A 26,317-nucleotide genomic window follows, 5' to 3' on the forward strand; every position below is an offset into this window, starting at 1 on the left:
CGAGACGTCCTTGAGGGGCCGACCGGTGACGCAAGCGGAGCGGAGGCGGGGCGTGGGCCGGGGTCACGTGGTGCGACGCGCGCCGGCTGCCGGGAGCTGGCTGGGCCGCGGACCGCGGGGCCGGGTTTGCGGCTAGGGGTCTGGCTGCCCGGTGTGTAGGGGCCATGCCGCCGGGTCCCCGGGCCTGCTTTGCTCCGCTCCCCGGCCGCCACGCCCCGCGTCCCAGCTGGGATGGTGAACCTGGCGGCCATGGTGTGGCGCCGGCTCCTGCGGAAGAGGTGGGTGCTGGCCCTGGTCTTCGGGCTCTCGCTGGTCTACTTCCTCAGCAGCACCCTAAAGCAGGTCAGTGCCCGCCCGCCCGCCCGCGCGTCCTCGCTCCCGGCCGCCGGGTTCCTGCGTCTCGGGGTCGCGAGAGGTGGGTGTCCCTGCCCCGGGTCTCCGGGCGGGCCAAGGGTCCTGCCGGTTCCGCTGGTGCGGGGGCGGAAAGGCGGTGCTGGGCCGGGGCCGAGCGGGGACTCGAACCCGCCGCGGTGGGCCCTCCGGGGCGCCTGTGCCCTTGATTGGCACCTGGGTGCTCCTCACCTGGCAGTCCAGGCCTGCGGGGGGCGTGCCTTTTCCTCACCGGATTCCCAGCGGTCCAGGGAGAGGTGGGCGTCCCCGCTTTACAGCCAGGGAAACCGAGACACGAAGGGTAGGTGGTGGCCGGGCCAGGCAGTGGTCAGGTGCGAGGCCAGCGCTGGCGTGCCTGCTCTCGATTTAATCATGCGGCTGGGGGTTGCGTGCTGAGGCCACCTGGGTGACTGGACGGAACTCCTTTCTGTGCACGACTTGGTTAGGTGGAGGTTTCTTTTCATCCCCCTTTCGGTTTTTCTTCCACATGAGACTTTCTGGGGAGCAATGGCAGCGAGCATTAGTGGGAAATGTTACCCGGAGTTTGTTTAGAAGTCCAACTTGAGCTCTTGAGTTTCAAGGAAGGGTGAGCATATCCCAAGATGTGCCAGGGACATTCTTTTGGTGATGCGGTTGTCCTGATGTAGTTAAGAGCCTGTCTTTCCACTCTCAAAGGTCAAATTCATAAATTAGTACATAAATGCAAACTATGTTTTAGTGGATTGGCAAGGAAGCCAGGAATAGGGAAGATAGGGAATTGTATCCTGCCTCCCCCTTTAGAGAACAGAAATGTTGCAAGTCTCTTGTTGGCCGGGATGTGTGGTGACCGTGAACGGCTGGGCTTCTGTGACTTATGCTTTCTGGTACCTCTGGACACTTTCCAATCATGTGTTGCTTCTTCTCGGAACGGTTTGGACTTGTGAGTGTTGTGTGCCAGGACTTAGTCCTCTGGCTTCCTCTCTATCTGACCCAGGTGATCTCTAGCACCATTGTTTACCAGCTGTATGCCGATTTCCCAATTGATCACTCCAGTCTAGACCTGTCCAGAAAATCCCAGATTCTTCTGTGTAATGGCCTACTTTATTTTTTTTCCAAAAATTTTTGTGATAATCATAAATTTCACTTTTTAAGCCACTATTAAGTGTACAGTTTAGAGATAATAAATGTATTTGTCACGTGTAGTCTTTGCCACCATCCATCCCCATAATTTTCTTCATCATGTGAAAAAACAAACGACACCTGTAACAATAACATCTCAGTCCCTCTTTTTTTCTAGCCCCTGGCAGCCGCCATTCTACTTGACTGCTTTTCCTGATGGTAGTGTAGGCTTCTCACACTTGGCCAAAACAGAACTCTGGATTCTCTTCTGCCAGTGCTTGTTCCTCCCCAGTCTTCCCAGTCTCACAGAAAGGCATTACTATGCACCAGGTGGTCCAAGCTCAGACATTTCTTTTCTGACATTTCCTACATCCAGGATATTGGCTCTGCCTCTGCCATGTGACCTGAACCTGTTCATTTCTCCTAGTTGTCACTCTAGGTCAAGCATCTGTCATCTTTTGCCTGGACTATTGCAGTAGCCCACCAGGTCTCGGCTTCCTTTCTTGTCTCAGGATCTGTTCTGTACCCAGCAGCAGGGGTGATAATCTTTAAGAAGATCAGATCATGTTACTCTCCCATGTGTAATTTTGTGTGTTCCTGTTAACAGGCAGATAAAACCCCAGATTCCATTCTGGGGTTGTGTCATTGAATCTTTTCTGTCATTTCGAGTCAGGCTAACTCTTCATACTTTGGTTACTTAGGCCATACATGGTGACCCAGTACTCCTTGCCCATAAGCTTTATTTATTAATTTTTTTTTTGGTAGGAATCACCAATGGAACATTTCTTGTTCATTGTTTATCTGTCTTGCCTCACTCACTGTTTTCAAATGTAATTTCTTTGAGAATAAGGACCTCATGTGTCTTGTTCGGAGACCTTCCAGCCCCTGGAATACTGCCAGGCACTTGGTGAGAACCCAAATACTGGTTGAGCAAACAAGTGTCTTTATACTTGGGATGGCGTTTGCTTTCTTCTCAGGCTTGCATACTCCTGATTTTTCATGTCCTGTTTCAGATGCTGTTTCTTCCCTATAAACCTAAGTATCTCAGGGCACCATCTTCTTTATTATTATTTTTTATTACAGTGTCTTTGTTTCTTACTTGTGATCTGTGACCATAAGTGGGTTTTGGGGGGGTGGGAACAAAGGCAAGACTGAAGGCTTTGTAACTCTTGGTAGAATTTTTGCCTTGTAAATTTCTTTGGGTCTAATTTCTCAAAACATAAGAAGCCCTGATCTGTTGTCTGCCTCTGTTGAATCATTGCTGTGATCCGTCCTTTCTCCCATTAGGTGGCTGAACTCTGTAAAGAGGGCATTGAACCAAAGGCAGGGCTCGTTACCACATGATGGGGGCTCAGAGGACTTGTGAGTCTCGCTCCAGGCTGTGGCAGCAGAGTACCATGGACAGGGTGGCTTGAACAACACATCCTTGTCCTGGAGGCTGGGAAGTCCAAGGCTTCCACCTGTGCTGATGTATTCTGTGTTTGGTGGGGACCTCGTGTTGTGGAGAGCTCTGGCTCCTTCCTCGCCCAACAAGGCCATCAATCCCATCACAGCTGTTTCACCCTTGTGATCTCTCAGAGGCCCTCCTCTAAATATGGATGTCACTTCCCCTACTATCACATTGAGGACAAATACGTTAGCATAGGGCTTTGGGGGGAAGCATCCAATTCCTAGTACGGGGTGACTGCATGGATCAGCTGTTCATACGCTGGCCCTGGTGGCCTGTCAGATGCTGCTCTATCTTGCTTCCTCCTTAGTAACACAGACCTTGGAAGGGAGTACATAGGGCCATCCTGTCCGGTTATGTGGATATCGTAATGAGGTGGAGCGCACCTCCCCTGCAGTTTGATGTGTGAGAGATGGTGCTCACATTTTCATTTTATGTTGATAGGAGCAACACGTTGTATACACTCAGGCCATGGGGACTGCCTTTCTAGGAGCAACTAGTTGATGTCTTTTATCTGCACCATTTTTCATGTTTAAATCTTTGTTTTGGAATTTATTTTTGCATAGAATGTTATTTTGCCTTAAGTTCCCCTTACTACTGGAAAAGGTAAACATCATACTGGTGATTCTACAGCTCCCCTCCCTATTGTGCCTTATATTCTTTGACCATTTTACTCGAGGATGTCTTTCTTTCTACTTTGTAGGAATTCTGTGTAGCTGGGATTATTCCTTTGTGCAGGTGCAGGAATCTCATGCAGGGCTGCCTGGTTTTAAAGTTCACATTCTTAATTGATAACATTGTGACAGAACAGCTAATGTGCAGTATTTGCACAGTAGAGTTTAAAAATATATGAAATTTCAAATAAATCTCTTCTCTGGCTTCTTTTGAAAAATTAGGAGATTTGTTAGCACTAGATCTACTGGCAACAGTCAGTCTGGAGAAATCGGAGCAGATCTGCACCCACAGATTGTGGGCTGTATCCTTTCCTCTAGGACGCTCACCGGCATGTCGTTTCCTGGCCTCCTGTGGCAGACATCGGCATCAGACAGCTGCTTTACCCTTGTGACCTTCCAGAGGCCCTCTAAATACGGATGTCACTTCCCCTGCTATCACATTGAGGATGAATACAGTAGCATGGGGCTTTGGGGGGAAGCATCCAGTTCCTAATACGGGGTGACTGTATGGATCAGCTGTTCATAAGCTGGCCCTGGTGGCCTGTCAGATGCTGCTCCATCTTGCTTCCCCCTCAGTAACACAGGCCTTGGAAGGGAGTGCACCGGGCCATCCTGTCCGGTTATGTGGATGTACGTAATGAGGTGGAGCACACCTCCCCTGCATCAGGGGTGTTCACAAGCCGTAGCTCAGTCTTCACCTGGGCGCGGGTGGGATCGCCTCTCCTGCCCTCTTTGAAGGTAGCAGTGGCCTCATGGCTGGTTTTTATTCCTCCAGTATTAACTGTCCTTTCCAGGTGACGTTTGGTTACTGCTCCCCCCACCCCCCTGCTGCAGTGAGCCAGGAGTCTGCATGTTGAGGGGACCTTGCTGCCTGAGAAACAGGATGAGTAGAGCCCCTGACTCACCTGTGTGAGACTTGTACCATGAGCAAGAGGTGATCCTTCCTGTTGAGCCACTGAGGTTTAGACTTTAGAGAAACCTGGTCCAGCAGTTTCCAGAATGTGGTCTGTGGACGCTGGAGGGTTCCTGAGACGCTTTCAGGGGGCCTATAAGGTCAGAATCATTTTCAAAATAGCCCTAACATGCTTTTTTTCACAGTGCTGACCCTTGAATTGATGGAGCAAAAGGAATGGTAGGTAAAACTGGTATCTGAGCCCGATCACAGCCGTGGCGCCACATTGTCCTAGTAGCTGTGGCATTCCTCACTGTCATGCCTGTGTTTGAGAGCCTTATTTCCCCCAAGACTACACAGTGAGCATGATGAGTTTTGCTGATCGTTGATCAGTCTTGCTTTTCAGTACCTGTCGTTCTGCCTGACAAGAAGGGAGATTCCCTCGCCCAGCTGTCCTCTGCGGCAAAAGTGTGGCTGTTTGAAGGAGGGTACTTGGCGACTGAGTTGTGAGCTGAACTAGTTATTGTTTTCAGGGAACACCATTTTCACCTGAAACAATGAGCGGTACACTGTAGTTATTCAGATGGGGTATTTGATAGACAGTTTCTTGAAAACCAATAAAGCGAGCCTGTTACTTCACAGAAAACATCTGACGTTATTTGTTGCCAAAGATAAAATTCAAACTTTCAAGTGAAAATTAGAATTTTGGGAAACATGTTTGTGCCATCCTGAGCTTGATGACTTCCTAACACTTAAGGAACTATTCCATTTGGTCACTGGTGATATTAACAAATGTGACCTTTTTGATATGTATACGAAAATGTTGTCAGCATTTGGAAGATCTGCATAAGATCTGTTCAAGTGCAAGAGAAACTCGTGGATTTTAACAGTGCATGAAAAGTTCACAGGCACGGTTTCAAAGTCCATATTATACAGAATTGTTTTTTGGCAACGGTTTTACTGAGATATAATTCACGTTTATATGATTATATAACTCATTTTTAAAGTGTACAGCTCAGTGTATTTAGTGAATTCACAGTTGGGAAGCCGCCACAGTCATATTTTAGAAACTTTCATAATTTTTCTGTCCTTGCCTCTCAGCTTTAAACAATCACTGAGGGGAGGGGAGGGGAGGGGATGGGGGATAGTAGAGGATAGGAAGGGCAGCAGAATACAACAGACACTAGTATGGCAGTATGTAAAAAAGTGGATGTGTAACCGATGTGAATCTGCAATATGTATACGGGGTAAAAATGGGAGTTCGTAATCTGCTTGAATCAAATATATGAAATATGATATGTCAAGAGCTTTGTAATGTTTTGAACAACTAATAATAATAAAAAAATAAAAATAAAAAAAATAAAAATTTAGGAAAGGAAAATACATCCTTTCAAAACCCACGACGTGTAGTCAAAGGATGTACTCTGAGAAAAATGTGTGGCCTTAAAATGACATTAGTATTTCTGCAAAGAACCTGACACTCTGTTTCCGTTTTACATGTATCACGTTAAGATTCCGTGATCCTTTGTGACATCAGAGAGGTGGCTACTTTCTAGCTATGATCAAAGTGGGTCAATCCCTCAGAAAAAAAAAAAAGAAAGTAATTGGAAGTTATTATTTTTCTTTCCTATTAAGTCTATACATTATTTTAAATTACTTTGAGTCTATGTCTACATGGGCATATATTCACTAAATCAAGTACCTTTATTTAGAAATGTTCTGACAACAAGAAAATTTATTTAAGTTGGAAACAAAAAATACTTCCACTGTAGATGTAGTTAATTTGATCATCTGTGGGGAAATAAATGTTTTTTTTATTTGAGTTGAGCTACAAATATGTTTGCTGAAAGTTTTCAGAAACATACGCATCCATTTTTTAAAATATTGTCTCAAGGAAGTATCGAATGTCATTTATGCTATTATGTAATGTTTACAGTTTATAACAGAAATTAATATCAAATTTTTTTCTGTTTTAAAATAAATGATAATAATAATAATAAAAAAAAAATAAACAATCACTGACCTACTTTCTGCTTCTATAGATTTGCCTATTCTGGATTTTTCTTATAAATGGAATCTTAACGTGGTCATTTGTGACTGGCTTCTTGCAGTTGACCTTCATCTGTGTTGTGGCATGGATCAGAACTTCATTTTTATGCCTGACTAGTCCATTGTAAGCATCTGTTGAATTTTATCCATTCATTGCTGGTGGCGTTTTGGGCTGTTATGAACAGTGCTCCTATGAGCGTCCATTGACAGGTTCTTGTGGGGCATGTTTTTGTTTCTGTAGGGTACACAGCTGGGAGTGGAACTGTTGGTCAGATGGTAACCCAGTGTTTAACTTTTTGGGGAACTGCATGGCTGTTCTCCAACAAACCGGATAAAACTTCAGGTTTTGATGCCAAGCATGGCATAGGATCATCCACAATCATCTGTAAAAGTTGCCAGGCTCCCCTGCCCTTCCAGCCACACCACGGGTAGTTTTTCTGCCTGCGCTTCAGCCCGGACTGCAGATTGCAGCACATTGACTGCAGAGGCAGAGGAGAGACTCCAGCACCCCACTTACGCCAGGCGTTAGTCACAGTGTGTAAAAATATTGCCCCTCTTCTCATTTGTTTTTCTTGAAAAACTTTTTTCCTCCCCAAATGTGTTAACATGCCATGAGTTATTTTTATTTTTAAATGATTTAACAGTTGGCTTAATGTAAATATGTTAAGAAAGTTTAATTTTTGGTATGATCAAACACCAGGAGCCACAACTCACAGAAGCCCACATATTGGGATCCTGGGTAATTTTTCCAAGCATATTAAGGGCCAGGACCAGAACTTTGAGCAGTTCTGCCCTAGGCCACCTTGGCTGCTGCTCTCCTGCCTGCCTTGGCCTGTGCGCCCTGGTGCTGTGACCAACTTCAACTGGCGTCTGCCAGTCTGCGGGAATGTCCCTGGAAGCCAGTGTGCTCCCCTCACCTGGCTGCCCTCTCCAGGTTCTCCATCTGCAAAATGGGGCTGGAGAGCTGGAGTTCGGGGCTGGGGGAGGAAAGTGTTTGCCATTAATTGAGAAGAAGCCTGGAGACTGGGAGCTCTGCGGGATCCTCTGCTTTGCTTGGGGAGATGGGAGACGGCAGATGCAGCGGGGCGGTGCTTGGTCCAGAGGTAGTCATTAGCTTCTGCTTCTTGGATCCCTCTTTTCTTTGGTTTTCATGTTAATTAATGCTTTGGGGGATAATTTAAGTTTTTATAGATGGGAACATAGGAGAAACTAGTGAGGGATGCCATTGGGGCACAGGGTTGGGGGTGGCAAGTGGTGCCAGGTAACTTGGCATGTTCTTTAACAAAGTTTTCCTAAGCACCACTGTGCCCCTCTGGGCATGTGCTGCGGTGTGTTGGAGATGGCGCACATTGGAGAAGGCACATGGGCAGGCAGATGTCATGGGCTGGGAGGAGGAAAGACAGGAAGTCAAAGGGTGAGAGATGATGACTCCAGGGCTTTGGGCCTGAGGTCAGGGAATCCCAGTGCTGCCCAGAGGGTCCTCAGGTCCTCTCAGGCAGTGTTCCCTGCTCCTACAGTTCAAGGGGCTATTTGCCTAGCTCCTTGAAAACACATTAACATCTTTGGCTTTAAAGCAGTTAGGTCTGTGAATTGGAGCCATCTTAGATGCTATCTGAAGTGAAGTGCAGTAAATCCTAAGATTCTCATGTTGGTTATCTGGCTTTTGTTTTGCATTTTCACTGATCACCAAGATACACATGTCTTCTAGAAAGTTTGTAAAGGGCCTCACAGGCCAGCAGAGGGAACAGTTACCAGTAATCTCACCAACCAGAGGGGTCCCCTATTTATTTTCTTCCTGTCATTTTTCATACTTTCTCTGTGTGTAATTGAAGCCTACTGTTTCTTCACAGCATATAAGCATTTTCTTCATCTTGAAAAGCTCTTTTAAATTTTTTATAACTTTGATTTTTCATTATTGCAATTCCCAAATATTAGGCATTTGGGAAGTTCTTCGGCTTTCCTCCTTCCCAGTTTCCAGACACTCAGGCAGATCTCTTAATGGCAAAAGTGCCTTGTGTTTAAGTGCTTTCTCACCCACGTGGGACACCATTTCATTTGACCTTTATAACAACCCCTGAAACATGCCCAGCACAGTTATTAATACACCTTTTGAAAATTCAAGGCAAAGTGACACTCATTAGCAATGAAGACATTTCTGCACTCCTTACAATTCTAAAAGAAAGTTCTCGTGTGTCTTTGTTCCTTTTTGTTCCTACCCTTTCTTTGGTGCCCTGGTGTACCACGGGACATCTTCATCCTGTCTGCAGTGGTCTGTTGCACTGATTTGGTGCAGATCTCCTTGCCAGCAGCTTCAAGGAGGTTTTGGAGACTGGAGCACCTGGTCACCGTTGTCTCTGTAGCCTTTGTACTTTGTAGAAGTTCCATACATTTGACTGAATCTTGAATGAAAAAAATACACATATTTGGTGAAGAGCTTCAAGCTGAGACCACCCATAGGGTTGGGGAACAGTTTGAGAAAAGTTTAAACTCTCATCTGAAGGAAGAAAGTCCTCAGTGCTCCTTCCCCCTGCCCTTTGCAAGACTGTGCCATCAGAAAAGGAACTGGGGCCAGGTCATTACCTTATGCCATCTCTGCCCTCCCCACACAATTCTTTGGCAGGGTCTTGAATATTCATGTTTGAAAACAAGTTCAAGCGCTGGGAGAATTGCTTTCCTGTTTACCAGGAATATTGTTCTGTGGCAGAGAGCCTTCTGAGATCACTTGGCCATGAACTCTTGTTTCTTTCAAGACAAATAACAGGATAGCTTGGGAATAATGTTAAGGACACTTTTAACCTTGTCGTAACAGCCAGTTTACTGCACTCTGACTGGCCCCTTAATAGTCTTTATAGCTATTAATTTATCCAGGGTGGCATTTGCAGCTCAGGTTAATGTGCACACAGCTTGATGATGCAGTTAGCTCGTGTGTCCCAGTAGAGCAGCGGGGTGTGAATTCACAGGTAGTTAAGCAGGATGCTCCTAAATGATTTGTCCCAGTTCCCAAGACTCCTGCACTTCGCTCCTCATCTCCCACTGACCAGCAAATACACCTGTTCTTGTACATCCTGCCATGTGCAGGCTGGTGCCACTTTTTCCTGTTAAAACAAAAAAGCCACCTTGAAAGACCATTTACATAGTAAATTAAAGAACAAAACTGGTCCTGGTGGGGTTGTGGCCAAATCATAATTAGTGGCATTTAAATGCTGGTGGTATTGCACACGGTAGATAAAGAATTTTTGGAGTTATTCAGCATCGCATGGCATTTACTACTAAAAATTATTCAACAGTTTTTTAAATCCTCACATTTTATTGAGAGCCATCTAGGATAGCAAAATCCCTGGGTATTCTCATGTTAGTCTACGAGGATGTGTTTACTCAGGGCACATCAGCATGATGGCGTTATATAGACTTGAAAATGAGATGATCAGAGATCCTGTAGGTGCTTGGAAATGTTTTACTATCCAATTAGTGTCAAGAAGAGCTGAATGCAAAGCACCCTAATTTGTGACATCAAGTGGGTTTAGAGGCCAGAAGTTCATGTACAGATACAGATGGGGTTTTATTTGTGTGATGGGATCGTGGGTAATTTCTGTCTTTAATGTTGATAATTATTTTTAAAAACACCTTTTAGGGCTGGGGATGTGGCTTAAGCGGTAGCGCGCTTGCCTGGGATGCGCGGGGCGCTGGGTTCCATCCTCAGCACCACATAAAAATAAAATAAAGATATTGTGTCCACTGAAAACTAAAAAATAAATATTAAAAAAAATTTCTCTCTCTCTCTCTCTCTCTCTCTCTCAAACAAAAACAAAAACACCCACCTTTTAGTCTGAAATAATTACAGGTGTACAGAAAAGTCACCAGGCAGTGTAGTTCCTGCAGGACCTTCCCTTCGTTTCTCCTGTTATTCACAAGCACGTCTTAAATTAAAAATAAGATTATTCCAAAAATGATTAAAGATAATTTTAAGAATCACAATCTCCTTCCATGGCAATAATTGGGAGTAGACTTTCTAAGCTTTTCTCAGTTCTTACCAACCTATATGTACATGTTGTAGTTGTTATCAGAATATAATGTGTGACACGGTGCACACTATTTTCAACTTGCTTTCTCGCTTAATATACTGTAGACACTCAGTGCTCTGCACCCTGTTAAAATCATCTGGGACTTTTAAGAACACTGATACCCAGTTCTCATCCACAGAGGTGTTTTCCTCATCTATTGGTAGACTCAAGAGTCAGAATTCATTTTAAGCTGGACAAAATTGAATGTGGGAATCCGGGTGAAGACCTACTCTAGACATCTATCAGTCTGTTGCAGCCTGTTGTAAGACCACGTCTGTACTAGTACTCAGTTCTTCTCTGTTGAGCTTCTAGGTTTTTCTACCTTTTAAACAATGTAAGTACCCCAGTACATCCTTACACATTGGCATTGTCTATAGGGTGGCCTTCAAAAAAGGGTTTGCTGGGCCAAGTTGTTAATATATATTTGTTTTAAATGTTAATGGCTCTTCCCAGATTAGTTTTCTAAATAAATTTTAGTAATTACAAAGGTGTTTCTCATTTTTTAAAAACTATGTAAGTTTTGCCATCAGATTTTTAAAAATATTTTTTTCAGATGTTGATGGACCTTTATTTTTTTACAGCTGTGCTGAGAATCGAACCCAGTGCCTCACACATGCTAGGCAAGCGCGCTACCGCTCAGCCCCAGCCCCAGCCCCAGCCCCAGCCCCAGCCCTTGCCATCAGATTTTCAAAGTTAATCCTTTTTGCTTAAAAAGTGACAAAAGACAGGTCTGTTTTCTTTGGCGATGTGGAGATTGAACCGGGGGCTTCTCACATGCTAGGCCAGCACTCTAACACTAACCACATCCCCAGCAGACCCCTTCCTTTTTAAAGAAAAGATCGAGAAGCTCCTCCTGTCTCCGCTTCTCACACAGCTGGGCTCACCAGCGGGCGCCCTGCCACAACAGATCAATCTCAGTGGTTCAAGCCACTGAACTCTGTTTGAACGGTGAATGTTTAAAGAACATAAAGACCTTCAGGAGAGAGTCTTTTGCAGTGGTTTGTCCCCTGCTTGGCAGGCTTTCTGGCACTTGAGCACCTTCCTCCTCAATCTCTTTAATGGCACAGAAAAGGTGATTTAGAAAACTCCCCGCCCAGCATGGCTTCAGGGCTAGGAGACAGGGGGTCAACTCTTGCTCAGGCAGCTCCTCCTCTGGTCTGCCGTAGAGGTGCTGTGGGTTACATTCTCAGGATTCCCACACAGTCAACTCCCGAGATGACCGCTTCATCTTACCCTCTGTCAGCTCCAACTCAGTTTCCCCATACTGTGTCTCTGAAAAACTCTCACTGCAAATGAAAGCGACCTGTGCTCCAGATGTGTCTGCTATGCCCGAGGTGACAGTCACAAAAATGTTTCCTTTTCTGTTTACGCTAAAGTATTCAAATTTTGCATTCTATTCCACATTTTTTTTTTAATATGAAAAAATTCAAAATGACAGGCCATCAGAAAGAAAAAGTTCAAAGCTTTTTCCCTGCAAATGAACACTTCTGCACATTTGTCATGTGCACGTCATTCTGGGACCTTGCAGGTAAACTTGCCAGGTACAGGCAAAAAAAAACCTTACGATTTTTTTCCTACAATTCTATTTTATGACCCTTCTCGGGTGTTGTTTCTACCAGCAGAGTACAGGTTCCTGGGGGGCAAGCTTCTTATGATGTCCTCTTGCTGCAGTCTCTATGAAAAATTGGTGAGATCACAAGGAAAGATACTTTAACTTTTCCATTGATGGTCTCTTTGCAGGAGGAGAGGGCAGTGAGAGATCGGAATCTCCTCCAGGTTCAGGACCACGACCAACCCATTCCATGGAAGGTACAGTTCAACTTGGGCAATAGCAGCCGGCCAAGCAATCAGTGCCGGAACTCCATTCAAGGGAAGCACCTCATCACGGACGACCTGGGTAAGGCCGGCTCCGCGCCCTATCTTGGCAGCCAGGATGCAACGTGCTGGTGGGGCCCTTGGTGGGGTTGGTCTCAGCAGGCGTTCCTCTGCAGCGCGTCTCCCTGCGTGCTCATTTCATTTCTGTCATGCCCTGCTCACCATTTCTGTTCAGTGTCAGAGAAGCCTGCCTTGGTGGTTCTCCCTCCTCCTAACAGTTGCTGTGTCTGCAGCCTCCAGTGTCAGCACTTAATTGTCCATCAGTCCCTGGGCCACTTCTGCCAGTCTCTCTCCAGCTCACGTATTTTCAGCTCTTGACAACCTTTTCTTCCATCTTGATGGTGAACTCTGTAAAGTGAGAGTTCAGTTTAAAAATCCTTGGTAGCCTGAGTGAATCCACCTACTGTTGACGCTCAGGAAATGTGGTTGTTGATAGACTGACTGGTCAGTTTCAAATGAATCATACTCAAAGTGTGTTCCTCTTAGAAATTGAGGGATATTTTCTCGCTTCTATTTAAGCTATAAGAAAAGAGATTTCTTTGGGGCGAGGCAGCCAGACCAGACACCTGCTAGAGCTCATCCCCCTTGAAGCCTGCTTGCCCTTCCCAGAGGCCTGCTGTTGCTCAGCCTGCACTGACTGAGCTGCTCCAAGTGCTGGGCACTGGGCATCAAGTGTGGATGTCTTGCATTTTTTTTTGTTTTTGTAGCAGACCTGTGAAGGTAGGTATTGCCAGCCTCATTTTGTAGGTGAAGAGAGAGGCACCAGGGCTTAAGTGCTTGCCCAGGATTGCTAAGGACCTTCATAAACCATAAGTGCAATACTATTATCACATCAGAAAAAGTGCTAACTTATCCTAAATGTTAGGTATCCAGACAGTGCTCAAAGTTCCCTGATGCTTTGTAGGTTTTTTTTTTTCTTAATTAGTGGTTTGTAAATAACATGGTTTCCTTGTTTGTTTGCAAACAAATTTTACCATTTAAGAGTCTCAGGATAGATGGTTTGTGAACAGGACAGTATTGGAATTGTGACAGGTGAACCTTTAGTAGAGTCTTCATCTACACATGATGAGGCCAAAGTAAATGAAGACGTTATTGCTTTAAAAAACATTTAGAGACCCTGCAAAATAAAAATAAATAAATAAAACTTTCTCAAAAAGATCCCAAAGTCATGAAACCAGAGATGATATTATTTGGAAATGAGGTGGGTCAGAGGAAAACTGCCTACCTAAGATAAGAGAGCTGAAAATTTTGAACAAAAATATACTTGCAAATCAGCAGTGGTAGCAGTGACAAGCTCTTCTTAAGGTCACATTGAAAAAGCAAATATTGCAAAAGTCTTTTTTTTTTTTTTTTTAATAGTAAAGTTGAGCAAAGGGAGTTAGTTAACTGACAGAGATAGTGCAGCTGGTTAGGACTGGGATCAGATGCCTTGACATGGTGGAGTTCGGGGCTTACTTCAGATTTAGAAGACCTGACATCTTATGCCTTGACTTTCGAATTTAGCATTGAGTTATAAACACAATTGTCATTTTCTTTGATTGTAGCTAGCAAAAGAATACTTTTTTTTTTTCTGATTAATGTACGTGAGACAGAGACTCACAGACTCTTTAAAAAGTTCCAAGAATCAACTCATCAATTGGTGAAAATTCAAGAGTCATAGGTTTTTATTTCACTTCCGTGAATGTGGGAGAAGTGATTTAAGAAATAAAGAAAGCTCACAGCACTCACGCCTTTCAGCAAGCAGATGCCACCACGAATATTGCCTGGGTAACATGTCATTAAATAAGACAACCAATTAGAATTGCAGACTTATCAAAGGTTGGAAGTTAATTTCCCAGGCAGTGCAACGCATTTCGAGGTTGTGATCTCACCGGTCTCCTTGTTGGAAATAACATTTGCATGAGTAGCCCATGGTATAGAGCAAGAGGTCTTGAGAACTTGATGAACTTTCCAGAAATGAGACCTGCAGATTCCAGGCTTAATGCTGGACAGTGGCACTGGAAACAAAAAGAAGGCCTGAAATACTGACCCAGTGTGGAAAAGGAAATGGCAGAAAGCTAACTGGACAAATAGCCTTTCGGTCACATAATATTTAGATCTTCCTGGCACAGAGTTGTTTATAGTTATCACTTGGGGCAGAATTTCAAGAAAAGTGCTGACTTACTTGGATTGTTTGTTTGTTTGAATTCTCTATAAAGAAAATAAGTAGGAATAGTTGGGGGAAACTCCCAGAAACATTTACTATGCCTTTAGAATCATCCTCTCCTAACCTAGGAGACGGAATAACAGTTACACAACAGCAAAGGGTACCAGTTTCCCAGGTAACTAGGTCTGTTCTCCTGAGGCCTCAGTTTCTCAGGTGTTGAGCAAAGGCCCCCTTGGTCCCTTCTGTTGTCCTTATTCCACAGGTGCCTCCTGCTTCTGCCTAGGCTTTGTTTTCCAGTGTAGCTTCTGAAAACAACCTGTGCTACAACGAGTCTCATTCTCTGAGGACCAAGGAGCTGGGGCATTTGAGTGGAGTGATGCTGGGAGCAGCTGCTCTGCACCTGTGGACCCGTGCACGCACCTGTGGGCCTGAACGTGCACCTGGGAGTATCTTAAGAGCCCAGTGGTGGCCCTCATGGAAACCTTCTGACATTTTTCTGTCCCACTCCTAGAAGGATGTGGAGAAATGTCTGTGTCAAAGCTCTGAACAAGAAATCAGTTTCTGTGGGGAGGTGGCATTAGGCATGAGGCCACTGGGCTGGAGGAGATGGCTGCATGTAGTTGAGTGGAGAGACTCAGGAGGAGGTTTTCTCTTCCTTGGGCATCGGGGGGCAGCGTCCCCTAACTCCAGGGTTAGCTGAGTCCCCAGTATTTCACGTGCAAAGAGCCTGAATCACTTTACAAAGGTGAAGTATGACTATTTCTACTTGGGAAATTCTCCAAATTACTAAATAAACAGCAAGCACTTAAAAGATGTTGTAGAGAGTGTTTTGTTGATATTTAAGTCTAGAAAGAACTTTTGTGAGTGAATGCCTTGGTTTTTCCTATTTTCAGATTTTTATTTGAAAAAGAGTATTCCCTGCACTGCAATAGAGGGAAAAAGGAAGGAAAAAAAGGGGACATTTTTCTTGAGGCAGATGAAAGACAGGTTGGCTTGCAGAGGTTAGAACAGCAAGTCGTGGGCGGTCTCCTGGTGTTGACGAGGTGCCCAGATGAAACACCTGGCTGTGGGCTGACAGGCATCGCAGTGTGGAGCCAGCCCCGGTGGAGAGCCCTACTTTCTGTTCACTCCCCCTCTGAGAAAGCCAGCCCTAGTCACACGTCCGCATCTGGCGCCCCCATGCTGAGGCTGCCCCGTCGCCAGCTTCTGTCCTTGTGTCCGTCCTCACACTGCTCCGTGCTCACTGCTGGCTCCATGCTCAGACTCCTCTCTGACTTGCAGGGTACGTCTGTGAACGGAAGGATCTGCTGACCAATGGCTGCTGTGATGTCAGCGTCCCCAGCACAAAGCAGTACTGCTGCGATGGCTGCCTGGCCAACGGCTGCTGCAGCGCCTACGAGCACTGTGTGTCCTGCTGCCTGCAGCCCAACAAGGTAGAGCAGCTGCGGCTCCAGGCCTCCCTGTCTGTCATCCTTTATTTCAGGGTGACCATGAGGCTCTTCTGAGGTTCTGCTGATTATAGAACTTAGAAAGGAACTTTGTGGGATCAGAAATCACTGCTGTGCAGTAGGCTTTGCCTGCAGAGAGAGGAGCTGGTTCCCAGGGACTGAAGGCTCCCCTGTAGAAAGGCCCACTGTGTTGCTAATCAGAGGCCTAGTGAATAAGGGACTGGGCCCCCTCTGTCTCTATGTCAGCGTCTCTTATTAACCTGTGCTTGCTCGCTGTGGAATTATTACAGGTACTGATTTTTGTTTCTGTAGCAACTTCTCCTGGAGCGCTTCCTCAACCGGGCAGCAGTGGCATTCCAGAACCTCTTCATGGCAGTGGAAGATCACTTTGAACTGTGCTTGGCTAAGTGCAGGACCTCTTCCCAGGTCAGGAGCCGCCATCTGTCCCGGGGGCGGGGGGGGGGGTGAGAGTCTGCAGCTGGAGAAAACTAGCAAATGTACATGGGGCAGAGTGATGGTGGAGAAGGTTCATAGGAAGCCTTCCACACCGCGCTCTGTCTGGTGTAATGACAGTGTTTACAGTGTCAGCACCAGATGGACCCAAGTTGGGAAAAGTGAAGCCTTTATATTAGCTCAAGGCCCAGTCACCTTGCACATCTCCTGTCTGCTGGGCATGTTTGCGCTTTTTTTAAAAAAATATCTTTTATTGATTTTATTTTATTTTTTAAATACACGACAGCAGTGAAATGCATTACATTTCTTACTACACATATAGCACAATTTTTTGTATCTTGGTATATAAAATATGTTCATGCCAATTTATGCCTTTTCACATGTGCTTTGTGTTTTTTTTGCATTGTAATTTTAATACACATATATACCACAATTTTTCATATCTTTGTTTGTATATAAAGTATATTGACATCCAATTTAAGTCTTCATACATGTACTTTGGATAATGATGTCCATCACATTCCACCATCCTTGCTAATCTCCTGCCCCCCCTTCCCTCCCACCCCTCTGCCCTATCTAGAATTCATCTAATCCTCCCATGCTCTCCCTCCCAACCCACTATGAGTCAACCTCCTTGTATCAGAGAAAACATTTGGCATTTGTTTTTTAGAGATTGGCTGAATTCACTTAGCATTATCTTCTCCAACGCCATCCATTTATGTTTGCACTTTAAATGGAAGCATAAAATTGGTTTTTAAAGTCTGGGTGCAGTCTTCTTAGTCCAACTATTAAGAGAGATTTTTCTTCTTGTCTTTGAATGAAATTCAACTCCGGTTTTCCAGCAGTCCCTCCACTTTGGAGTGAGCAGTGATTTGTACGGCGACAGAGTTGTGGTTTGTTTTAGGATTCAAGGGGCCAGGGCAGGTAAGTGTTTGATACAGGAACACACCAGTCAGTTGTCAGGCTCTCAATGTGTATTGGTGTGCTTTGTTCTTTGGCTGTTAAATAGCGTGAGAAGCACGCTCACCTGTCCAAGAGTCACAGGAACAGCAAAGAGCAAAGCTTTACTTTAATGATGGTGTTGCAAGAGCCAGTGCCTGGTGCTCAGGGACCCCCAGGTTGAGTACAACCGGTGTTTTATCCCCTCTCCCAGCTCCTCATTGGCGAGTACTCTGGGGTGCACAATCTTTCCCAAGTCACCTAGGTTTTTCCCGCTCCTATTGGGTTATTTAAAGGATTGTGTCTGTTAGTTGTCCCACCTCTCTGTTCTCTTGTAGTGGGACATTCCCCTTGGCTGAGTGCCTTTTGGCAATTTCACAGTTTATCTCTGTTGGTCAGGGCCAGGTGGGCCCCTTCCTTCTCACCTCCTGTTTGTCAGGGGCTGTGAGTTTTGACACTTTGGTGTTAACTGCTTGTAACTTTCCATCCTGCTCCCCTGGCCAGCTTGCCTTTCCTGCATCCCAAGTCACTTTACATTTGAAGCTGAACATGTTCTGAAAATGGACAGCCAGACTTTCTGTTTCTCACCAATCCCCCCTTTTTCTTTTTCCGTCTTTTGGTCTTGTTTTCATTTTTGTTCCTGTACCCTTTGGTATTGTCACCTATCTTAGTCATATTTACTTTTTGAGGTGGAAACCACCATGGAAATAGGTTCACCCCTTTTAGTAGTTCAGACAGCTGTCCCAGGCATCAGGAGCATTGGTAAATTCCTTTACAGATGGGTGGAAGCTTGTCTTCTTTCTTGGTCGTGGCTAAAACCAAGTCATAAGGCTGGAAGTGGAAGTGACAACTTTTGAATCCTGGAGGAGGAGTCTGAGCAAGGAGTCCCTTTAACTTGAGTGATGATTAAGTATATTAATTAATTAATTAATTAATACCAGCATATATTTTCTTAGAAATTGGCCTTTAGTTTCCATGGTAGAGAATTCTGTAGCTTTTTCCCAAGTAGGGGAGCTCATTAAGCAGCTCATAATAAATATTAGGGCTAGATAATCATACTACTACCACCAACAAACACAGAGTAAGTCACCTGTGTAGGAGGTTATAAAGACTTGTCCGTCTTAAATTGACTCAGAACAGACTTATGACTCAGGTAGAGCTGTGATATTCATCAAGCACTCTTGTGTAAAAACTCTTCCTTTATAACCTCTCAGTTTTACTTAATTTTGCAAGGACTGACACAAGTGTACATCTCTAGTTAACCATTGTCTTTTCTTAAAAATGTCCAAGCATGGTTGTGCTGGCAGGTATTTAAGACCAGTTGGTCAAAATTGACCTTGTTCTTATCTACTTTTAGAATCAGTTGACATTCCAGAGACCATTCTTGGGAACATGAAAAACCTCTTGGCTTCTTTGGTTTTCCTCTCCCAGTTGTACTATCTCCCAGGATGGCTCAGGATCTTGCTGACCACAGTTGGCTTCCCTTGGTAACATCAGGGCATTTCCCTTTCGAATGACCTTCCTCTTGGCAGAGTGTGCACTAAACGGCTTCCTGTTCTCCAGGGTCCTCTTGATCCCTCTGATCGGGAGAGCAGGTGATCTTAGAGGGTTCTCATCATTCCTGGGTCTTGCTCATCTTAGACAGCAAGGGCCAAAATTTTTATTGATTGCCTTTTCCTGGGTCCTTTTACTTTCTTGACTTTGGTATCCATATTTTTGGTTTTAAAAATTCATCAGGCCAGTTTCACCAGTCTTCAAGTGGGAGTGGTGGGTTTTAACTTACATGTCTATAATTTTAATTGGGGTCAGTATTAATACTGGAAGTTAGCCTTATAGCCTGTCTGTCCTGTAGGTAATGGTTTATTGTTTCAGATTAACTCCGGCTGTTCTAATAGAAGAAGTAGCTCTGCAAATACCAACAGGCAACAAGCACAAAAGGAAAATTTAAAAAATTTTTTTTAAAAAGAACAAAAACATTCAGTAAGCATAATAGCTTTGTACCAATAAATATCATTTCTATAATAACACTAATATCTTTTGTATCTATTTGCCTCCAGAAAGATCCATAAATTTATCAAAATCAATCATATATGAGATCCTTTACAATTTTACTTTAAAATTTTTAAGACATTGTATATCTTTTATAATTCACCCAAACCTTTACTTAGTTTTGTATTATGTCTCTTGTTTATTTTGAGATTATGGTAATCTTTACAACAAAAATATGTTTTTTGATCTCAACTATTTTTTAATTATTGATTCTTTTTAGTTATATATGACAGAATCCATTTTGATGTAATTATACAAGCATGGAGCATATCTTGTTCTAATTCAGATCCCAGTACCTCTCCTTTCCCTTCCCTCTCCCCACCCCTGCTACCTTTCCTCTTATTGATTTCTGTCATTTACCCACATTTATTTTTAATTATTATTATTATTTTTTTGTGTGGTGCTGGGGATTGAACCCAAGGTCTTGTGCATGTGAGGAAAGCACTCTGACAACTAAGCTATGTCCCCATCCCATGGTTATGTTTTTTTAAATGAGTTTTTAAAGCTAGCCTTCTTGGAGTAATCCTAACATGAAGTAAGGTGAGAGGCAGAGCCTTCTCTCAGGTGAGGCAGGGTTCTTGACTGATCTTAGGTAAAGTGTCTTATTTCTGAAATTGATCTTGCCTCTTCCTTGAATATAATTTTACAGAGTTCTCATATGTTGTTTCCTGAGTCTATATGAGCATCAGTCAATGCACTATAATGTGACATCTAAAATATGGATCAAAGCAGAAGCTAAGAGAGCTTTTTCCTTTCTTTTTGAGGGAAAAGTGGTAAACTGCGTCTGTGTTCCACATTGTCAGCCTTTAAACAAGTTTAGACTCTCCTGATTATCTTCCAAAAGTACATTTAAATTTCTATCTTATTCTAAAAGGTAACAGAAAATTCTGTGTATAACTTATTGATAATGGGTTACCCATATCCAGTTCCAGAATACTAAATGACATAAATCTGAAGGAGACTATTGCTACAGACAATTTTAGTTTGGAGGACATAAGCTTGGTAAAGTGCTTTTCTAAGCTAGACTTAAATCTCTTTTACATTTAGAAAACACTGTTAATGATTAGAAATAGACTTCACCAAAGCAAACAGATATAAGTCAGGTTTTTAAATGGGAGCGTGACCCTTTTATATCAAATATAGTGTATAAAAGAGAACAGTTGTTTATTTAACCAGTTACAAAGTAATCATTTAAAAGACTTTAAAACTGGAACAAATTCTAATTCCTTTCAGACTTGCTTTCCTTTAGTAATAAAACCTAACAGACACAAATTCTCTTGATGGATAAGAACAACTCAATGTTTTAAACTTTGTTTCATATCTGTGCCTTTAAATTGACCTTAGAAAAGCCTTTAAATAATTTTTTCTGACTGGACTACTCATAGTCAACTTAATCACGTGCATAAACTTTTAGAGACTTACCTTCCACAAACCTTTTGCAACTTAGACATTCTACAACTTGTTTACATCCTTAGCTTTGTCCTTGCTTTCACATAGACTTCTGCACAAAAATACTACTTTATCATACAAAATACTTCTTGTTCAAAAACATACATTTCCATACCTGTAACTTTTTATATCCCTTCTTCCAGTTGTTGACTCTTTCCTAAATTTACATTCTGAAATTAGACAAATTTATGAGATTTCTGAATTCAGACAAATTAGTCCTTTTTTAATAAGATTAAATACTTTATTTACAATACTTTAATGAAAACATAGCTGAAACTTTTTGTATTCCCAACATATAGAATTACATCTATTAGAATCTTAACTCTTAGCAACCTTGCTAGGCCCAGAAGCAAAGCAACTTTAAGACTGTTTTTCCATTTCCCAACTTATAAAGACATTTAACAGACCCAAATATATGTCAACTTCTGGAATTCAAGAAGTCACCAGCACTTAAATTTAAACTTAGCAGTCGATGTTTTTAACTTTGCAAATTAATCAGACGTGTCCTCTAACAAACACATTCATAAATGTTGTCCCATTTAGATTGAATCTAATTTACCCATTTTTAACTTAGGTTACCCATAAAAAACAAGGTATCAGACAGGTCCAGTTAACACTTTAAATCAATTATTCCTGCCAAATAAAAATCCTTAAAGTAATGAACATTGCACTTTAAACATTTTATAGAAACTAATGTTTTCTTGATTGCCTGGCCAACTAGAAAAACGTCCAGGTTAGTAATTTCAAAGACCCTTCATTCTTACCAATGTAAATTGACCTATAGAAATTAAAGTAGAGCCTGTCACAGATTTCTTAGTATGACCCCCGACATGGAAAGGGCATGTGCCATTGGGAACATGAGGAATGGACTCTGACAGCCATGGTGGACGCTGACGTGAGCGGTCCAGCTGGCCACTCGTCCTCTACAGAACAGATTCACTCCCACCATCGCCACTGTATATTTTCCCTGCTTGGGACTTTTTAAGAATATCTTTTTAGTTGTCAACGGACCTTTATTTTATTTATATGTAGTGCTAGAGATCAAACCCAGGGCCTCACACATGCTAGGCAAGTGCTGTACCACGGAGCCCCAGCCCCAGCCCCAGCCCCCACCCCCGTGCCTGGGACTTTTTAAGGGAGAAGATTTCTTTCCTTTTCTAGTGAACTTGAGAGTTAACTCTTGAATAAGTACCTGGCGTCCATATAAAAATAGCACAAAAGAAAGGCAGAGTTGGAAACTCTGTCAGACAGAACAAGACTGGTCAGAACAGAACAGTAAAGAATGCGGGGTCCATGAGTGCTTAAAGGTTCTTAAAGAAGATGGGTACAGGTGGGATCTTTCCACTTGCCTTCCCTTTCCCTGGGCCTAGAGTTTTTATTCCCCATTCTTACTAGGTTTCTGTAACCGAGTTTCACCTCGTGGACTCAACCTCCCAGAGCCCGTGTGCTCAGCTCCCGTCACTGGGGATTCCTTGTGCTCCCTGGGCCACACATGTGCTCAGCCCCCTCAATGGAGTTTCCTGCATGAGCTGAGCTCAGTCTGTCTCCAGCCGTCTGGAACCACGAGTGGGGCTCTGCAAAGTGCCCAGGGTGTGTCTCAGTCACACATATTCAACCTCCGAAAATTCCCAACCACTGGAGCAGCACTCCTGGTCCAATTTCCTGCCTCAGCCAAGGAAACCCAGTGTTGCTCCCGCTGGTGGGCAATGGGACATCTGGGCAGAGCAGGCCACCCAAAGTTGGGTGGGACGCATCTCCTCCAGGACAAGCTCCCGGGTTGTAAGAGACATGCTCACCTGTCTAAGAGACACAGGATCAGCAAAGAGTGAGGCTTTAATGATGGTCTTGCAAGATTCAGTGCCTACTTGGTGCTCAGGGACCCCCAGGTTGGGTAGGACCAGTGTTTTATCCCCTCTCCCAGCTCCTCATTGGCTGTACTATCTTCCCCAAGTCACCTAGGTCTCACCCGCTCCTATTCGGTTATTTAAAGGAATGTGTCTTAGTTGTTCCACCTCCCTGTGTTCTCTTGTGGTGAAGTCTCCTGGGCTGAGTGGCTTTTGGCAATTTCACAGTTTATCTCTGTTGGTCAGGGCCAGGTGGGCCCCTTCCTTCTCACCTCCTGTTTGTCAGGGGCTGTGAGTTTTGACACTCTGGTATTGACTGCTTGTAACTTTCCATCCTGCTCCCCTGGCCAGCTGCCTTTCCTGCATCCCAAGTCACTTTACATTTGAAGCTAAGTACTGTTCTGAAAGTGGACCACCGGGATTGTCTATTCCTCACACAGAGTGCACCTGTCACCGAGAGGTCTGAAGGCCCTTGGCTCTCCACACTCTGCCCTCAGCTTTGAAATCGCCAGGTGTGCCACCAAGATTTCACTGGCTTCCCTGAGGTAGCAGCTCATTCACCATGCTCTGGAACTCTTGTGCCCTTCGCCAGGCTTCTGTGGCCCACCTTTTGATTTTATGCCCCTTCTGATGTCTCTGGTCTGCTCTGAGAGCACGGCAAGTGTTCCAGGGTGGAAGGAGCATTTGAGAGCATTAAAAGTTCCTGGTGGCCTTGTTTTGCCTGAGGAGCTTTCCGCTTGAGTGGACTTTAAAGAGGAGGGCTGGATGCAGGACTTTGATTCACATCGCTCTCATTCCGAGAAATGCAAGAAGAGGCCAAGCATTTTCTTTCCATAACTGATAAAACCCAGAAGTATTTCCAATCTTAAGTGAAGCTGTTACCGAAAGCTCAGTCTTTGTCCCTGATGCCAATTTAATAAGGAGGACACGGTTTTAGAAAAAGGAAAAGGAAGGTTCATATGCTAGCAAAGGAGAAGCACAAGGGACCGTCTCCTAGAGGCTGTGGTTCTGCGCGTCAGGGAGAGCAGAGGGTGTTTTAAAGAGGATTCAAAGCCTACATTCCAGGTGTGCCCAGTGTGGTGGATCCTAGGTGCCCTGATGATGTGGAGATTCACCCGTTAATTTGGGAGATAGTCACTTCCTGGATCTTCCTGTGGTGGGTGTGTGCTCAAAGACAGACAGCTAGGCCTAAGGTGCAGAAGAAAAGATAACCCTGTCTCCCCAATCCTGTTAGGGAGGGGAGGGGGAAAAGAGGGGGGGGGGAATGTCCCTTTTAAAATGAGCTTCAGAGCAAGGAGGGCTATATTCATAAGTGAGGTGGACTACTGGTACAAAGCTACTCTGCTTTTTGAGTTTCATTTTATTATAAATGGAGATTTCCCAATTGCCTTTCAGTTCATTTTGATAACAACATCCCAACAAAGAGGAGGTTTGGCTGTATGGCTGTCAAGTTGGATTGATACCTACTTATATTGGATTAATACTTCAGTCGCTTCGGTCTTGGGCTACTTAATGAACCTGCCTAAAACTCAAGTTGCTTGTATGAAAACAAAGTTCTGAAAACTCAGTGCTGAGTTCCTTCCTTGTTCAGAGGGTCCTGGGAGCCTCCAGTCAGTCACCCTGGAGATGGCCTGGGCCGGCCTCCTGCGGGGAAAGCCTGCTGGCCGCCTGCTCCTGCCCATTCTGCCTCTCATCCTGTGTCTGTCCCCCTTTTGCCCACAGAGTGTGCAGCACGAGAACACCTATCGGGACCCCGTGGCCAAGTACTGCTACGGAGAGAGCCCGCCCGAGCTCTTCCCTGCGTGACGGCCGCTGCAGCCTGGGGCCTGAGACACTGCTGGAGGACGCGCCACCCAGGGCCAGACTTAAATGTCCCAGCCAGTCCAGGGCAAGGAGACAAGGTGGCATGGGGACACTTTGACTGTGACCACTTCCTGTGCTGTCCACGGGCGCTGCCCACCATCAGGCTGCACCTGGCAGAGCTCTTCTATGAAGCGGACTGGAACCTCGGGCTGGGCCCAGGCAGGAAAGAACCGCGGGCTGAGCTGGGGGTGGTGTCGGCCTCCCTGGAGACTCAGCTCGGCACCCACACAGGGGCCTGTGGCTTGTGTCCATCAGGCTCCGGGTGTTCACTTCCATTTTGATCTGGGCTCTTCTCGGTAAAATTATTTATTAGATTCCTTTGGAATACTGGGAAAACCATAGTGTTTTATGGAGGAAAATGCCTTACCATTCTAGTTGAATATATTCAAAGAAATTATTTTTGTTGTTGTCCTGGGTCCTAGAGTTTCACGAGTTAAATTGTCCCTTCACCGAGATGAGATGGCTTGTCCCTTGGAATGTGGATCTTCTCTCTAGGGAGTTATTTTTGGTTTTGACAATGTCTTCGAGAGTGGGTCTCAGATACAACGGAGGAACCATATCCTGGCTTTTAAAATCATCTGAACACTCCGAACTGACTGCTGCGTTCTAACCTCGGGCAGCGCTGCCAGCAGTGGCCCTGAGTGCCCCGGGCCCTGTTCTGGGTTTCCATGTGCCATCTGCCTTAGGACTGTTCCAGCCACGGTGGTGACGTGTCCAGAGGCGGTCCTTCTCCCTTCCTGCACCACTGTCGAAGGACTGGGATCTGCTCAGTGTGGCACAAGGGGGCCTCCTCCCCTCTCCTGTCACAGAAGCCCTGTGCTAGGCCATTCCTGGGCACACAGCTGTTTACTGTTTCAGCGTTTCTGTAGCAGGTATAAATGATTTTTGGAGAAGAAAACCCAACTTTCTGAGAGTGTTGTGAGAGTTTCTTTTTTTTAATTTATTTTTTATTTGTTCTTTTTAGTTAAACATGACTGTAGAAAGCATTTGAGAGTTTCTTACATTTGCCCTCAGTGAGAGATGTGTTTGGTTCTCACAGTTGAGAGTGCCACACACGCAGGTGGCTGGCGTGTCCTGAATCTGTGTGTTTAAAGTCAGTGTCTCTGACTCAAGGCCTGGAGTATTTGGTCTAATGGTAAAATCATCACGCTCCTTGAACATCCTGCCTGAGAGTTCAGGAGGCCTGTTAGCACACACCTCTTCCCGGCTGCTTCACTCACCCCAGCTTGGGCAAGGTCTTTTTGCCTTTTTTTTTTTTAGCTGTTTGGGTTCATCTGGGAGCAGGTGCTAATGACCTGCTTCCAACAGTTTTTTTCCCAGTGGAGTGTTTTTTGGGGGCCATGTTCTCCTTCTAGATGTTTCTGCAGCATGTAGTGGTCATTTCTTTTAGCCCTCCACTGTATCTCTTACATTTATCTTCCCTAAGGGATCTTTGCTCCTCAGTGAGTTTTCCTGCAGGGTGAACTGCCAGCAGTTGTTTTTCAGTGTTAGATCCTAACAAATCGGTTCTGTTTGCATTGGACTTTTCCGATTCTCTGGGTTTCCCATGGTGCTGAAGCAAGCTCTGAGAGAACCGAGGCACACGTGAGCATCTTACCCCGCACCTTATGGCAGCTCCATGTGGAGTCTGAGGGCCAGTC

At 44.6% G+C, this 26,317-nt stretch overlaps 1 protein-coding gene across 5 annotated transcripts; it reads left to right on the forward strand.

The window, feature by feature from the left end:
- Positions 1 to 81: 81 nt before the first annotated feature.
- Positions 82 to 25,588, forward strand: Spring1 (SREBF pathway regulator in golgi 1). 5 transcript variants are annotated; one of them, XM_027949148.2, is made up of 6 exons: positions 82 to 278; positions 12,352 to 12,508; positions 15,914 to 16,065; positions 16,393 to 16,506; positions 17,376 to 17,457; positions 24,537 to 25,588. In XM_027949148.2, the coding sequence occupies exons 1-6, from the start codon at positions 165 to 167 to the stop codon at positions 24,956 to 24,958; spliced, it is 1,041 nt and encodes a 346-aa protein (XP_027804949.1). In that variant the 5' UTR covers positions 82 to 164; the 3' UTR covers positions 24,959 to 25,588. The 5 variants fall into 5 exon arrangements, with proteins under 5 accessions (XP_027804949.1, XP_027804951.1, XP_027804953.1 ...); XM_027949149.2 differs by having other exon boundaries at positions 131 to 342; XM_027949150.3 differs by lacking the exon at positions 17,376 to 17,457 and having other exon boundaries at positions 24,537 to 24,718.
- Positions 25,589 to 26,317: the final 729 nt, after the last annotated feature.

Source organism: Marmota flaviventris, chromosome 1, assembly GCF_047511675.1.
Source record: "Marmota flaviventris isolate mMarFla1 chromosome 1, mMarFla1.hap1, whole genome shotgun sequence".
Classification (NCBI taxonomy): domain Eukaryota; kingdom Metazoa; phylum Chordata; class Mammalia; order Rodentia; family Sciuridae; genus Marmota; species Marmota flaviventris.